This window comes from Dendrobates tinctorius, unplaced genomic scaffold, assembly GCF_039654945.1.
Source record: "Dendrobates tinctorius isolate UK_male_01 unplaced genomic scaffold, ASM3965494v1 ptg000021l, whole genome shotgun sequence".
Classification (NCBI taxonomy): Eukaryota; Metazoa; Chordata; class Amphibia; order Anura; family Dendrobatidae; genus Dendrobates; species Dendrobates tinctorius.
In genome coordinates, this window is record NW_027361689.1 from 27101331 (window position 1) to 27118071 (window position 16741).

General features: G+C 42.5%; 1 protein-coding gene across 5 annotated transcripts; it reads left to right on the forward strand.

Annotated features, from left to right (window-relative positions):
• The first annotated feature begins 4046 nt into the window (after positions 1-4046).
• Positions 4047-16215, forward strand: MYCN (MYCN proto-oncogene, bHLH transcription factor). 5 transcript variants are annotated; one of them, XM_073568254.1, is made up of 3 exons: positions 4047-4184; positions 5564-6375; positions 9156-16215. In XM_073568254.1, the coding sequence occupies exons 2-3, from the start codon at positions 5652-5654 to the stop codon at positions 9761-9763; spliced, it is 1332 nt and encodes a 443-aa protein (XP_073424355.1). In that variant the 5' UTR covers positions 4047-4184; positions 5564-5651; the 3' UTR covers positions 9764-16215. The 5 variants fall into 5 exon arrangements, with proteins under 5 accessions (XP_073424355.1, XP_073424357.1, XP_073424354.1 ...); XM_073568256.1 differs by lacking the exon at positions 4047-4184 and adding an exon at positions 4352-4870; XM_073568253.1 differs by lacking the exon at positions 4047-4184 and adding an exon at positions 4916-5121.
• Positions 16216-16741: the final 526 nt, after the last annotated feature.

Genomic DNA, 16741 nt, shown 5'->3' on the forward strand with positions numbered 1-16741 from the left:
AGTTTTCTTGCATAATAATCAGTCATCAGTGGGGTTTTTTAGCAGTTTGATCAGTTTTTACTGTCAGAATTTAGTCAGATTTTCATCAAAAAAACAGGTGAAAAAACAAAACAAAACACGAGGCCGTTTCTAAAGTTTCTCTTATCAGTCTGTGGAAAGCGGACAGCACACAGAGGGCAGATGATGATCACACATCCATTGTCTTGCATTGGCGCTGGTGAGCCAACACTTGGATCAATATCAGACAATTCTCCATGATTTTTGTGCTGACCGCCCGGTCCGAGGAAACAACTGGAGGAGTGAACAGCCCCATAGACCATCACAGACACGAGTGCTATCCGAGAACAACACCGAGCACTCGTTCCAGAAAATCGGACGGCCGAAAAAGCCTTTAGGCCAAGTTCCCACTTTGAACTTTCGGTGCGTTTTTTGTTTGCAGAGGAAAACACGCAGCGTGGATGGGATATATAGAAATTGTATGACCACTGCGCTTTTTGTTTTTACTCCGTGATCTGCTTCTCTTGCTGTAAATATGTGTTTTATTTGTGGATTTTACCCATATAGACTTGAATGAGACATTATTACATATTCCGCAGCGCTTTACAGTTTTAAAATGCGAGAAAACACATTAAGAAAAAAAACCACAATCACGGGTATGTGCGCACATTAAGCATTTTGTCCTTTTCTGCATCTCTAGACAGGAAAAATACTGCGTAAAATAAGTGCGTTTTATATGTGTTTTTACCTGCATTTTTTTGTACAGATTTTTCCCCAATCATTAGGCTAAGTTCACACGTTGCATTTTTTAGCTTTTTTTTTCAGGCTATGTGCACACGTATGCAGAAAATTCCTGACTGAAAACCGGACTCCTTCCCAGAAAATGCGCGGAAAAAAACGCGTTTTTTTTGTGCGATTTTTGCACGTTTTTTATGCGTTTTTTTTCCGGAGTGTCCCCAGTCTCATAGAAAAGTTAGAATTGCATATTTTCCCGCAAAATTAATGAGCAAGCTGCGTTTTTTACCGCAATGCGTTTTTTTCGCGGAAAAAAAACGCATCAATATGCACAAAAAGTGCAGAATTCATTAAAATGAATGGGATGCTTCTTGAAGCGTTTTTTAAGTGTTTTTGCCGGTAAAAACGCTTGCGTGTGCACACAGCCTTATGCTGATTTTTAGCTGCGTTTTTCAGTACCAGCAAAGTCTGAGATTTCAGAAATCTCATGCACACATCTTGGTTTTTTTGTCTTCAGTATTTAGTGCAAGACCTTGGTTTTTGCCAAATGCAGCATGTCACTTCTTTCAGGATTGCTGTGCAGATCCGCAAGAGATTACCGTACAATGTTTTCCTATGGAAGTAAAAAAACGCTGTGCACACATGCTGCGGAAAAATCCGCAGCATGTCAATTCTTTGTGCAGATTCCGCAGCGTTTTTACACTCATTCCATTATAGGAATCAGCAGGTGTACAAACGCAGGCCTAATACACACAAAAATCTGCAGGTAAAACGCGCTGATTTTTACCTGCGGATTCTGCCAAAATTAGCAGATTCTGCGCGGAAAATTCCAAACACGAATCCGCAACGTGTGTATATACCCTCAACATTTTTCACCCGCTGAAAGCGATGGGTGGTGCAAAAAATGATGCAAAAACAGGTGTTAGGTTTTGCTGCGTTTTTGGTGCCATAACCTGATGAAGTAGAATCAGATTTTTTTTTATGCACTAAACTTCATCAGCGTGCACAAGGGACAAATGTACCCTGACAAAAACAAAGCAAAAAATGCAGCAAAAAAACCCCATAAAAACTAAGCAAAATCTACTTTTTTGAGGCAAGATTCTTACTGCCTAGAGAGCAAGCAAAAAACGCAGCAAGAAAACGCAATGTGTGCACGTAGCCTTAGTATGAGTGAAATCTGCTGAAAGAATCAACATGATTTAAATCTGCAAGGAAAAAATAAGCAACATGTGCATGAGACTTCAGGAATCTCATTCACTGTGCTGGTATCAGGAAACCCTTCAGGTTTTATGACAACTCTGCGTAGAAAAAACAAAAATGCTGCAAAAATGAGACAAATCTGCAACGTGTGCACAGGTCCTAACGGGTGCAGAAAATCTGCACTATCCAAAACTCACCAAATACTCAATGTTGGAGCATAGCCGTAGGGCCTGGGCACACTACTCATTTTCAGAGAGAAGCGCTTACAAAAAGCTGCTAAAGAGTGAACATAACGGACCGCAAGAGCGCCCTCTTCCGCTCCCCATAGGCCGCTTCAGGCTTCGAAAGTCGCGACGTGTGAACACCTCCGTAGATTATAATGGATGCAAATTAGATCCGTGAAAAACGGACGTCTGAATGAGGCCTTAGGCCACGGTCAGTATTTGGTGAGATTTTTACCTCAGTAGTTGTGTGAGCCAAAACCAGGAGTGGGTGATAAATCCAGAAGTGGTGACGTGTCTCTATTATACTCTTCCTCTGATTGTTCCACTCCTGGTTTTGGCTTACAAATACTGAGGTAAAATACTGACCGTGTGACCTTGGCCTTAGGGTGTGCTCACATTGGGACTTTTAGCTGCCCAAAATTCTCCTCAAAAAATCCTCAAAATTGGAGTTTGTGCTTAGTTTCTGGTTAAAAAAAAAAGACAGAAAAAAAACACTAAGGGCTCATTCAGGTGGAGATTTTTCACCATCGCACATTGTTCAGGCGGCTCACTAGTGTATATATATATATCATTCCTCAACCACGTAAACACTAGTGCATGCTCTCATCATCTCCTGCCTCGACTACTGCAACCTCCTACTCTCTGGCCTCCCCTCTAGCACTCTGGCTCCGCTCCAGTCCATCCTACACTCTGCTGCCCGACTAAGCCACCTGTCTCCCCGCTATTCCCTATGCCAGGCCCTTCACTGGCTTCCTATTGCCCAGAGGATCCAATTCAAAACCCTAACCATGACATACAAAGCCATCCACACCCTGTCTCCTCCATACATCTGTGACATGGTCTCTAGGTACCTACCCGCACGCAACCTTCGATCATCTCAAGATCTCCTTCTCTACTCCCCTCTTATCTCTTCTTCCCACAACCGCATACAAGACTTCTCCCGTGCTTCCCCCATACTCTGGAACTCTCTACCACAACACATCAGACTCTCACCATCAATGGAAACCTTTAAGAACAGGCTGAAGACCCACCTGTTCCGACAAGCCAACAGCCTGCAGTGATCCTCGGTCTACTGAACCACCGCACGACCTGCTCTACCCTCTCCTACTGTATCCTCACCCATCCCTGTAGACTGTGAGCCCTCGCGGGCAGGGTCCTCTCTCCTTATGTACTTGTGTGTCCCTTGTCTTACACGTTTATTATACTTGTCTATATTTCCCCTTTTCACATGTAAAGCGCCATGGAATAAATGGCGCTATATAAATGCATAATAATAATATGTAAAAAGTATAATAAAAACAACCAGAGACTGAGGGTGTGTGCACACGCTGCGGATTTCACCCTGCGGATCCGCAGCAGTTCGGCAGACAGTGTACAGTACAATGCAAGTCAATGGGTTTTCTAAACCGCAGTGCCCACGGTGCGTTTTTTTCCAAGCAGATTTGCTGCGGTTTTAAAACTGCAGCATGTCAATTCTTTCTGCGGACTCCGCAGCGGTTTGCCAACTGTTCCACTGTCCAGGTGTCAAACTGCAAAGGAAACCCGCAGGTCACTAATGTATACCTGCGGATGTGCCGGAGAATTCCGCAGCGTGTGCACATAACCTGACGCCTCTTTAAAAAAAAAATACTCAGGAGCGGTTTCTGTTGGATTTATAGGAAGCCTATTCAAAGAGCATTTGAAGCGGATTTTGGAGCAGACTGTAGTGTGAACATAATTTAGATAGCGTCAGGAAAAATGTAGCTTTTTTTTCCACAGAAAACCGCTGAATGTGAGTGAAGCCAGCCTGGCGGCACGGTATGTTGTGGCGTCCACCCTGGCTGTGTGCAGTGCAGCCGCACGTCTCCTTGGCACCGGGTGTGAGCGCAGAGTCCACTAGGTGGCGCCCCCCGCACTGCACAGGACCTGTTTCCTCGGCGGTTGAGGGCAGCAGCAGACAGTGCGGCTCTCCAGGAACACGGAGGGCTCCTACCATCAGCCCACACGCACCCAGGAGGCTGGACGGACGCAAAACCCACCGGCTGCCAAGTAGGACGAGAACGGAGCCACTTGTTGCCTTATGTATTATCTGCATGGGAGCATTCGGCCACCCAGTACACAGAGCGGCAAATGCAGCGCTGGCGGTTGTAGTCCCACCACAGCCGGTGTATATAGGAACACAGATGCTTAGCAGCATGCACATGTCACTAGCGAGCGTGCATGGGTTAATTTGCAGGCGATGGGGCATCCATATACAACTAACGAGCGTGCATGGGTTAATTTGCAGGCGATGGAGCATCCATATACAACTAACGAGCGTGCATGGGTTAATTTGCAGGCGATGGAGCATCCATATACAACTAACGAGCGTGCATGGGTTAATTTGCAGGCGATGGAGCATCCATATACAACTAACGAGCGTGCATGGGTTAATTTGCAGGCGATGGAGCATCCATATACAAATAACGAGCGTGCATGGGTTAATTTGCAGGTGATGGAGCATCCATATACAAATAACGAGCGTGCATGGGTTAGTTTGCAGATAGCGGAACATGCATGTGCAAGCCCGAGCTCTGACTGTTGTATACCGGAGCAGCCTGTAGCGGTGCCGCACGCCATACGCAGCTGTGTGACTGTGCCGCTACCCTGGCTCCTGTGATTGTGGAGGAGACACTGATCTCCTGAGCCCCCTCCCCTGATGCCAGGCTGTGTGGCCAGCACCCTCCTCCTCCCATGTGGGTGATAGCAGCAGGCTCACATTACCAGCAGAGGGGGGAGGGAGAAGCATTTTGGCGCTAAATATTTAGCACCTCCCAAGTAGGAGGCTTCATGAATGAGGGGAGGGTGGCTTCGGGGTCCTTCTCCCTCCTTTCTCTCGGGTGTGTCATTATTTTTTTTTTTTGTAAAGTTAATAATATCCCACAGCTTGGAAGTGCATGTAGTGACAGAGGGCAGTGTGCAGGCGGAGGGTGCAGTGCGCACTCAGGTGAGGCTGGCTCTGGGGGCAGCGGCTCCTGCATGCTGCAGGGCTGATGGTGGATTTTGGGGGCACTGTCTGTGTGATGCATGCCAGGATTATTGGGGTAGTGCCCATTTTTTTGGTTGTAGAATTGAGCGGACCCTTTGCCGCACTGGTAAGTTGTGCCCAGATGCATTGCTGGAGGGTGGAAGCAGCAGTTGGGGTCTACCTATCCACGGCACACACAAAAGCCAAGTGTTTGCCCATCCATCCATTGAGGAGTGCGGTGGGAGTAGCTCTGGAGTGGCGCAGAGTCCTCCTGGCAGTCAGTCCAGCCCTCTCTCTGTGCATCTCTCGCCTGCATCTCTCTCCAGAAACACCCCCTGAGCTGCATGGACCATTGGCAGCGTCACCTTCTCATATGGCCACCGTGTGATTATCATTCTGACTGCGTTTTTTTCTCTTCTAGATAGTGGCCGGCTCTGGATCTGTGGATAACTCGTCTCTGGTGGCTCGTTTTTTGTTTTTTTTTGTATTGAGTGGTGCCTGCTGAGAAGATGCCCGGGGTGGTGAGCAAGAACCCGGACCTGGAGTTTGACTCCTTGCAGCCTTGTTTCTACCCGGACGAGGATGATTTTTATCTGTGTGGCCCGGACTGTGCCCCCCCAGGAGAAGACATCTGGAAGAAGTTTGAATTGCTCCCCACGCCTCCTCTGTCTCCAAGCCGAGCGGGGCTACAGAGTGACCCTCTGTCTCCCGGGCAAGGGCCCCTACTAGATTATGGTTTAACGGGCGAAGAGGACGCCTTAGACTGGGCGTCGGAGTTGTTGCTGTTGCCCCCTGAAGCCGACTTGCTGGGGGGATCCGGCTGGGGCACAGATCTGGGTTTGTCCCCCTGCAACCTCAAGTCCATCATTATCCAGGACTGTATGTGGAGTGGCTTTTCTGCCAGGGAAAAGCTTGAAAGGGCAGTCAACGAGAAGCTGGGAAAATCCGCGGAGAGCGTGGTAGAACCTGGAACCCAGAACCAAACTGTCGCCCCTTCTGCCAGCAGCGTACCTGGGCAAGGAGAGGAAATAAACAACCCGGCTTCCCACTGCGTGGACCCAGCGGTGGTTTTCCCATTTCCCATCAACAAGGGAGAAAGCTGTAGAATTGGGCAAGCTGCTCCTCCCAGCAGTGCCATATCGCCCACCGTGCCCTCCAACGCACCAGCCAGAATCTGCAGCCAGCCGAGCCGGACCAGTGCCAGCTCCGGTGACGACAGCCACAGCGAATCTGGTAAATACGTTCTTCATGTCCTCCCCTGGTCGGTGGGCGTCAGTATATGTCTTGTGTTACTAGATATTTGCTGCATTACGTGTGCCCGTTCCATGGAGGACCCCTTGGCGAAACCAATATAAAGGGGTACCCTTTGGCATCGGGGGACTATGAACATGCCCTGCGGCTATTGCTAGACATCTGACAGGGTGTGTACCCTCGTGTCTGTGAGCGTGCATGTAAGGTGACTTTCGGATGAGTTGTAAACTGAGCAGATCATGTTAACACTTGTTGTGATTCCCGGACTGACGCGTTTTGAGCCCCAGCCAATTGGGTCCAAATTAATGGTGGTTATTCATGAAATTCATTCGATGGGAGAAATGATTGAACCTTCATTCTCTATTTGTGTGGCCATTTCTTTTTTTCATTTCAGTCCATTGACTCTAATATTCCCATTATTAGATTTCATCCCGCGGGGTCACGATGGGCACATGTCCTTGCCAAATCAAATTTGCACCCTACACGGTTGTTGATGAGCATCGCATCAAATTTTTTTTTTTATTTATCCCAGCAAATTCGAGATGAAATAAGACATTGAGTTAGGGATCAAGGGCACGTTCTCCCCTTCGCCATCATCCACGGATGAGGAAACGAGGAGCGATGCCCGTTTTCGTAAAATATAAGCTCTGGAAACAGCTGACACGGGAACTTCAGCTCACTGTTGTGTTTTTTTTAATTTGACCTCACTCCTACAACCAACATTGAGTAAGCGCCAATCAGCGGTGGCCTATTGAGCGCCGAGGCCACCAGATGGCGATGTTTTAATTCTTGAAAGGGTTCATTGAATTAAGACTTTTTTTTTTTTTTTTTCAGGCAGCAGATTGGGGGGGGGGGGGGAGGGGGGGTTGTTGTATATCTGAAAGGTAATCCTATCATGTTAGTTACTAGTAACAGATGCTTGGCAACTTAAAAAGCAGCTTCTCGGGCAGAATTACAACACCAGTGAGCCACCGGGCCCCCCTTCAGTTGCAGCAATGGTCATTTATCCTATTGGTCCTCTAATTGTACCCAGTTACAGACCATGCAAAAACTGTGGACCCTTGCCGGTCCAATACTGCCTTGATAATGGTGAAATTTGAGGCTATAGCCAAGACTGATAGGACTATATTGAATAAACTTGTTCTTTTAAAAACATTTTTTTTTTTTTTTTTTTTTACATTTTCATCGAATTTGTGCTTAACTTTTTTATTAAATCAATTTCAGAACGCGTAAAACAAAACCATATCAATGGTTATCAATGGATCAAGCTCTAAATTCTGATTCTCAGTAGAGCCCCCTTATGGTCAGATTATTATAAAAAAAAAAAAAAAAAAAAGGGAAAAATATTTTCTTAAAGTCATAGTTTCATTATTAGTACAACTGTTTATATTATAATTTAGTCATTTTTCATTTTTTTTTTTTTTAAATATAATTTTAAATATGTAGATTTTTCATGTAAAACAATATTGAGTGGTCAGCAATGGGTCAGTGATTCTCAGTAGAGCCCCCTTATGGCCAGATTAGTATAAAAGAAAAATGGAAAAAAAATTTGAAAGTCTTCTTATTATTAAACTTTCCCATTATAGTTTTAGTAATTTTTAAAATATATTTTTAAAATGTGTAGATTTTTCATGTAAAACAACGTGAAAGGGTCATCAATGGATCACTTTCTAAATTCTGAGTCTCAGTAGAGCCCCCTTATGGCCAAATTATTTGAGAAAAATACTTTATTAATGTAATTTTTTTTTTAAAGTGGTTCCATTATTTTTTATTTATTTTTAAATGTCTAGATTTTTCATGACATGACAGTATTTCCCACTCTCCATTTTAAAAAAAAAAAAATATCTAAATTTTTAATTTTTTTAATTATTAATAATTTTGGATCACATAAAGCAAAACAACGTTGAAGAAGGCCCAGCAATAGATCAGCTTCTAACGTGTGATTCTCAGTGGAGCCCCCTTATGGCCAGATTAATATTTATATACAAAAAAAAAAAAAAATGGGAGGCTGGAGAGGGGGATGGAATTGTCCTTGAAAAAAATCTGCACATTGAAAGTAAAACAAAATGGATTAAAAAAAATTACTAAATTGAAACAGATTTACTAAAAACAATTAATAAATAAGTATTTTTCTCTTTCCATTATAATTCAGTATTTTTTTTTTTTTTTAAATGTGTAGATTTTTCATGGAAATTTTCCTTTGTTTAAAAAAGAAAAAAAAAAAAAAAAAAAATAGCACTGAATAATATAAACTGGTTAAACCCCTTTCTTATTTGTGCCTTGACAGCTCCGAGGAAGCACTTCCTCACAACAGCTGTCTTATTGGCTAGAAACCAAATCCCTGGCTTAAAGGGGCCTACAGATGACCAACAGCACATTATGTCTCGAAACAAACCCAGCGATTGTGTCTGGCTTTCCCTGTCACGGAGGCAGACAATTTGTTGAATCATTTTTTTTTTTTTTTTTTCTCCCTCCAAGTACAGCAAATCTCCAGTTTGCTCTTTTCAAGGAGCCTTTACTTAACTGTATGATTTGTTCCCTTGTGCTTAGTACGGCGCCAGCTGCTCCATGGAATTATGTATCTAACTTTCTGCCAAAATTTTGCCAAAAATTTGTGTAAATCTGTTGTAGATTTCTCAAGTGTGATTTTTGGTTAGTAGGCGTTCGGGTTGCCTTGATGATCTCCTTTGATGGAGATTTTATCATCTCAAGTTGTTTTCGTTACCCATGTTAACGGCTTTTTTTTTTTTTTGGTTTCTCAGATGACGAAGAAGAAGATGATGAAGACGAAGATGAAGAGGAAGAGATTGATGTTGTCACAGTGGAGAAAAGGCGTACATTGTCCAACAGGCCAGTTACTTGCCCGGCAGTACTGCGCTCGAAATCCGCCACCAACCTCGCCTCTGGAAAGAACCTTCCCACCGAACTTATCCTTAAGCGGTGCGCCCCGGTCCACCAACAACACAACTACGCAGCCCCGTCTCCTTACGTAGAGACAGAAGAGGTTGCCCCGCCTCAAAAGAAGCAGAAGAGCGAGGCTCCCCGCGCGGTAAAGAATGCGGTTCAGCCAAAGGCAAAAAGCTCCAGCCCTCGAAACTACGACTCAGAAGACAGCGAGAGGCGACGCAACCACAACATCCTAGAGCGCCAACGTCGCAACGACCTGAGATCCAGCTTTCTCACTTTAAGGGACCACGTGCCCGAACTGGTTAAAAACGACAAGGCCGCTAAAGTCGTCATCCTCAAAAAAGCCACTGAATACATTCATTCCCTTCAGGACGACGAACAAAGATTGTTACAGGAGAAAGAAAAACTTCAACTCCGACAGCAGCAGCTCCTCAAGAAAATCGAGAACGCGCGGACTTGCTAGGCTTTGTCCCTTTTTTTTTTTTTTTTTGTCTATCTCCTCTTTCTTAAAACTCACTGCCACTTTGCACAATTTTTTGATTCTTCAAAGCAAAACTAGAGGGAAAACAAAACGAGAAGTTTTTGTTGTGTTTTTTTTTTTTTTTTTTTTGTTGACAATACGAATGTTGGTTTCATTTCCGATTCAGTCCGCTCCGCAGTTGAAAATACAATTTTTGGGAATTTTCTTTTTTTATATCTACATGTTTTTTGTTTCGTCATCATTTCGAAGCAACTGGTTGACTTTTTATTTCTAAGTTGAGTAGACTGCCAAATGATTACTTGTTTTATTATCTGTTTTAATGTTTTGTTTTGTTTTTTTTCTTTTCTATGAACTCTGTAGGGTTTCTTATTGTTTTGAGCTGCTGATCACATTTATTTTATTTTTTTTATTTTTTTTGTAAGGTTCATTCAATTTTTTTGTGGTTTATGGTGCTTATTGTAACTGAAGTTACTGTTCTGGGGTTCGCACTTGTACCTCTGGAGGAATCTCTGTATATACCATTAATTCTTGCCTTTTTTATTTTCGTGCAACTTTCTGGGGCTATTCTGGGTAGCTCTCACTACCAACACTTAGACTGGAAGTTCAGACCCAAGTACTGTAACACCTCAATGTTTGAGGAGCATGTTTTGTATACAAATATATTGTTAATCTCTTGTTATGTACTGGACTAATTCTTACACTGCCTGTATACTTTAGTATGATTCTGATACATAACTAAATTTGATACTTATATTTTCGTATGAAAATGAGTTGTGAAAGTTTTGAGTAGATATTTACTTTATCACCTTTTTGAACGGAGAACTTTTGTAAAGAAAAGTATTATATATGCCTTTTTTCTTAGCCCGTTTTGTTGGTCCTTTTACCTGTTTTTTATTATTGTATTTGTTCATGTCTTGTTTGGCGCATAGAACCGGAACGTTTCAGAGTTCTGCGTATGTTTCTGTTTGTTTGTTTTTTTTTTACTCATTCTTTTTTTTTTTTTTTTTTCCCCAACCAATGTACATTTTTTTTATTTTTATTTTTTTTTAGTGCTTTTTTTCTTCTAGCACTTTGAAATACCTCATGTTTATGAAAATAAATAGCAAATGTTAATATCTGTGTTTATTGCTCAATTGGGTGACATGGGGGAGGGTGATGTCGGAGGATGGATTTTATTTTTTGTAAGTAATTTGTAACATATACGTAATTTTTTTTTATATGAAACTTATCACTAACCTATCAAGGGCAGATTTCTTTTTGGAAAAGTCTTTTGTCTTTCAATGAAGCAATGTCGCCATTGATTGTCACCCTGTTGGTCACATTTTACATAAACATACTAAAATTGTATAAAATATAACTTAAAAGTTTCTTTACTTTTATAACTTGTTCGGACGGTGGTGGTGGCCGTCGCCTCTGTCCATCGAGGACGGGGGTGGTGGCCGTCGCCTCTGTCGAATTCTTCGCATCACCTCCGATGGTGTTCCGCAATCATAATTCTGTACATTTAGTTACGATACTTTGCTTGGTATTCCAGCTTCATCCCATTGATTTGAGTCAAAAGTCGGACCACCATCAATCTCTCATTGCCTAACCTAAGTGGCTGTGTTGGGTATTGCAACTTTGTCTGATTCACTAAGGCTAGTTTCACACTAGCGTTTATTCGACGCAGCGCACGGCGCTGCTAAGCCCCGCCACTTGCCGGCTCCCTGCCCGCCCCATCCGGTCATCGCCGCCTACTATCGCACATGGACGCTTGTGATCTGCGCACCCTATCTTTAGCATAGGGTGCGCAGATCGTGCGCAGCGCACGCCAAAATCCTACTAGCGCACGGCCAGCGCACGATCTGTGCACCCTATGCTAAAGATAGGGTGCGCAGATCACAAGCGTCCATGTGCGATAGTAGGCGGGCAGGGGGTGGGGCTTAGTGGCTCCGTGCGCTGCGTCGAATAAACGCTAGTGTGAAACTAGCCCAAGTCGTTGATAGGTGGGGTGCTAAGAGACTTTTCACCGTTCCCCCACTGATATAATATTGCTAGTCAATCCTATATCCTTCCTAAATCCAATCCTATATCCTTTTTTATTTTTTTTACTTTCCTGTTTTATCCATTTTTCTCAAAGCGCACTTTCACATGGCTATATAAATTGACCTGTGAGCGGATTGCAATGCACAGTCTATCCGTAGGTCTCCTGACCTGAGTGACGCCTTCATATATTTCTATGAAGCTGTGACGCTCGAGTTGGGAGACCTGCGTCCAGTCCGTGCATTGCAGTCCAGTCTCGGACAGATTCTATATGGACGCCTGATGAGCCCTTAGCGCACATGCCCAATATAGTCGACGGGGCTATTGAAGTGTTTGGGTTTTTTTCCTGCCTGTTCTAATCTACAAAAAAAATTTTAAAAAGTCAAACTTCCAAAGAGCAAAACTACACATTCACGCCTATAGGTCCGTACAGGAGCTCGGACACCGAACAACTGCTGTCCGTCTTGCATCCAAGCGCAAATTATTTTTTTCCATCTTTTATTGTTTAAATGGGTAGAGGGGGTTCGGAAATCTTTTTGGCTTTGTATATGAAAAAAAATGTATGCCACGCCGATCATAACACCCAAAAAGATGAAAAACATGAAAGCACTCCTCTAAATCTGTTCATTTGTCATACAAAAAAAAAAAAAAAAACGGATGAAATTTTGCATGTGAATGTTAATTTTCCACCTGATGCTAGATTTCATTTTCAAGACTTGATGCTCATGTTAACATTGAAGACTTATCATATCTGTATGTATACATGATTTATCATGTGTGTGTGTGTGTATATATAATATCGTGTCTGTGTTAGCTACATACATGCAGTGCATATACTAATACAGTACTCTATGGTGATGGCTGTTTCATTATAGCTCAGCACCTGTCCAATGCCAGCAGATGAACAGTCCTGACTGACCATCCCTGTAGTTCATCCAATGGTCAAGGCGGCAGCAGCACTACATATTAAGATTTTAAATGGCACCATAGTCATACAGATGTGTTCACCCTTACCCTTTCTTGTCTAAGTTTTACAGTTTGTCATGATACCAATTCAATATTTTTCATCTGTAAAAAAAATGCATACTGTAAATGTGTATACCATCCATCATCTAACCATATAAGCCTTTTTAAAATTGGAAGCCTAAGGGTGACAGTTGGATCACTAATAGTGTCCATTGAATATACTAATATGTTCATCTCAGTATATGTCTGGTTTAAAGTGGACGTGTCTCTTGATCAAAAACAAATTGAGTTAAAAACATCGTAAAAATCCCTGAGCTCCTCTGATTCTGCCGCTCTTTTCCGTTTTGCTCTATGTTGATCCATTGTAGAAATACTCACATTTGTTGCTTTTGCACAACGGGCACAATATGTGAAATCTCTGCTTTGCAGTTCATCTTGGTGCTCCTTCAGAGTCTTCTCTGGGGGCGTGCACTTTCATCCCTTTGGACACACTGCCAATCACAGCTCGGCGGCGTCTTGAGACTGCTAGATCAGCTGTTGAGCTGTGATTAGCAGCATCTAGGAGGGCTGAAAGCGCACAATGTCAGAGAAGACTCTGAAGAAACGACCAGTTGGTCTACAAGCAGAGATTTCAAGTACTGCACTCCAAAAGCAACAAATGTGAAAATTTCTGCCGTGCAGCGACGCAGCACAAAATTGAAAAGAACCACAGAATCAGTGGCGCTCAGGGATTTAACTCCATTTTCTTTAGAAAAAGTGCCAGGTCCTCTTTAAAGACAAGATAAAAGGATATTCACACAGTTGAAAGTTATCATCCAGATTAACCAGTGGGACTCCCAAAGAGCCTGAAAATGAGACCTCTAAAGCCCAATCAATCTCTGCTCCATGTATTGTATAGGAGTCTGCCAAATAAAGCAGAGCTTGGCGCTCGGTTATTTCTGCCAGTCCCACAGACGATGGATGAGGGGAAGTTGAGATTGCGCACCTCTGCAGAGCCCTATTCTAGTAATCACTGGAAATCCCAATGGTCGGACCTCCAACATCAATTGATATGTATCGGGGATAGATGATAGACTTCCACCGGTCCATAAGCTATCTCCTAGGACCCACTACGATTGGCAGATAAGGGTATTTTTATCCCCGTTATAAAATGGAGAATCAGGCCTCCGCCCTTTGCCATTGTATTCCTTTAGTGGGGCACATGGGAGCCAATGTATTTCAGTTAAACATGAGATAAGCAATTTTCTTTTGATATGTATTTTCCTATTAAAATCTTCCAGTTACTAGAGTAAAGTAATTTTTTACTTTTTCTTTACCAATTTTCTTTTTTGGCATAGAGAAACTCATGGAGGAAAATTCCATACGTAGAATAGTCTGGCCTATCCGAAGTACGGTCTGTAACCCAAAGAAGGCTACAAAAATGGCAAAAACTAAAATGCTGTCTATGTATAGACTTTAAAGTGGACCCACCACTTGCCAGCAATATGTAATAGTTTTATCCGGTATAAATGCCGCTGTTCTCCTGAATCCGGCATTATTTTTCTTTTCTCTCAGTGCCACTCTATTCCTGAGATACGGCTCTCTCTCTTGTATATAAAATGTAGTTTTGTTAGCTAAGTAGGCGTTATCCTTAAGAAGACGCCCACAAGAGAGTTAAGGATAGAAGATGCCCACAAGAGAGTTAAGGATAGAAGATTCCCACTTGGTTACAACACTAGATCTATATACAGGGAAGAGGAGGTCATCTCTGGAATGGAGATGAGCAGGAAGAAAAGAAAAACTGCGCCTGGACTCAGGAGAACAGCGGCATTTACTGCTGAAATTTCTTTCTACAGTTCGATGAATTCTCAAGTGTAACCTACAGTAGTGATCTCAAATGGGTCAGGAGGACACTTTGGGCCTTCTCAGGGTTTAACGCAACCTTCACTGTCTGTTACTGTGTTTACACCCTTGGCCCTGAGCATGCTGCTACAGTGATAAATTGATTTCTCCCCCACATTATACTATGCGGCATTGACACCAGGCTGTAGGATCCCATCATATTGCACCACGTGGCACAGTGCTGCTCTGTCATTCACATTGCCACGTAGCTCCATCCTTGTTCAGATCTCCGGAATATTATAGAATCAATTCAGTGGCCAAGTGTTTTATACCTCTGTGTAATTTATTTAAGCAGTGTGCTCGAAAAAGGGATAATATAGCTTATGTATGTTATTATATGGTGACCCCTCCTAGTTCTCAAACCGGACAATAAGGGCCATGTACTGAAACAGTTTGGCTTCTCTAGCGCATCAGTGGGGCAAGTTATGGCATTAGTGGAGTTAGGGAATGCGTATAACAACTGCTTTAAAGAGAACCTGCCCCGTGTCAGAATTTTTTTTTTACTTGGTTTAAATGCCACTGTTCTCCTGATTCTGGAATTGTTTTTCTTTTCTTCCTGCGCTTCTCTGAACCTGAGATATGACCTCCTCTTTCTTTTATATAATCATAGTATTTTTAGTCAAGTGGGTGTGGCCTTCATCTCTTTTGCATATGAGTCTTGAGAACCATGCCTAGTTGGCTAACGACTAAATTTATATATAGGAAAGATAGGGCCATATCTCAGAAACGGAAAGGCGTAGGAACCAGGAAAAGACCACGCCAAGTTCAGTAGAACGGCGGCATTTACACCACGTAAAAAATATACATATTAAAGACAAATAGTAAAGTCCTCTTTTAAGTCTACGTATACGGCCTTTTTTTAATTTTTGGAACCTATTGTGAGAGATCCTCTTTATTGGTGGCCATATTTGTTGTCATCGTCCTTCGCAGATTTTTCTTTTAGACGACCAGTATATAGTATTACAGCAGTAGTTATTTTAATAAAACCTGCCAGCAAAAAAAATGAAAGCCACCTTACAGTACGTAGTAAAGTCTAGCTACAGAAATGCTCCATCGAGTTCTGGGAAGCAAGAAATTCAAGGTCTGTTAACGTTTACACAGGAGCTAAATGTCAGAGCTGTAGAGCATAATTATCAGTGCGCTTTTTATGTGCCTGAAATGCGATGAACATGAGCAGATCTGTTAGCAAACAATAAAAGGGGGGATCTCTATTATACTTATATTATATTATAAAACGATTAAGCACTACTTATTGCCTTGTAGTATGATATGTCAATATCCGCAAGGATCAGATGTCCTCAACCGGTCAGGCGTGAAGAGATTTCCTCTACATGTGAAGAAAACTAATAAACCGTTTGAAGTTCGGCTTCACTCAAGTGACTCAGATCAATCTTACAAAATCTGGAGAAATTTGTTTTATTTCGCTCTTAACCACATTGTCTGTCCCAGGAACTTTGTTCTGTGGATCGAATGTCACAGGGTTTTACAACACCGTTAAGCTATCTGGTTCCAAGTCGTGATAAAGGCCAATTTGGTGTAGGTTCCTTGTGAAATTTTTCTATTTACTTTCAAGTGAGACCTAACTCCAAATCGAGATTTAGGGCCAGAAACGTATAACTTTCCCACAATTTAAAAAAAAAACAAAAACAGTTTTGTCCCATTGAAACAAAAGCCCTAATACTAAAATAAAACTTTTTAAAAAGCTCCCATGAAATTTGGATAATCTCAGGCAATTTGGATTTGTAGGACCTTGACCTTCAGAGAGCACAATGTAAAGCTACAGAACATGTGCATGTCCACCACTGATGAGATTGTAAACTCTTATCATTGACCATCAGTAAAGACCAAGAAGTTGGACTCTATGGGCAATTTTGGCTGTGGACAAGGTTGTCATTTTTTAAACTCGTGAACCTGACAGGTTTTTCTAAGAGGAACAAGCTTCAAGACACGTTTCTCCTGAATCGTCTATTTTTTTGTGTTTTTTTTCCGGGTCGTTTTCTAAGCTCTGGCTTCGTTGTTCTAGACCATCATTTTTTTTTTTTAGTATTTTGCCATCATTTTTTGGTCGTCTTTTTTACTGGTCTTTTCCAG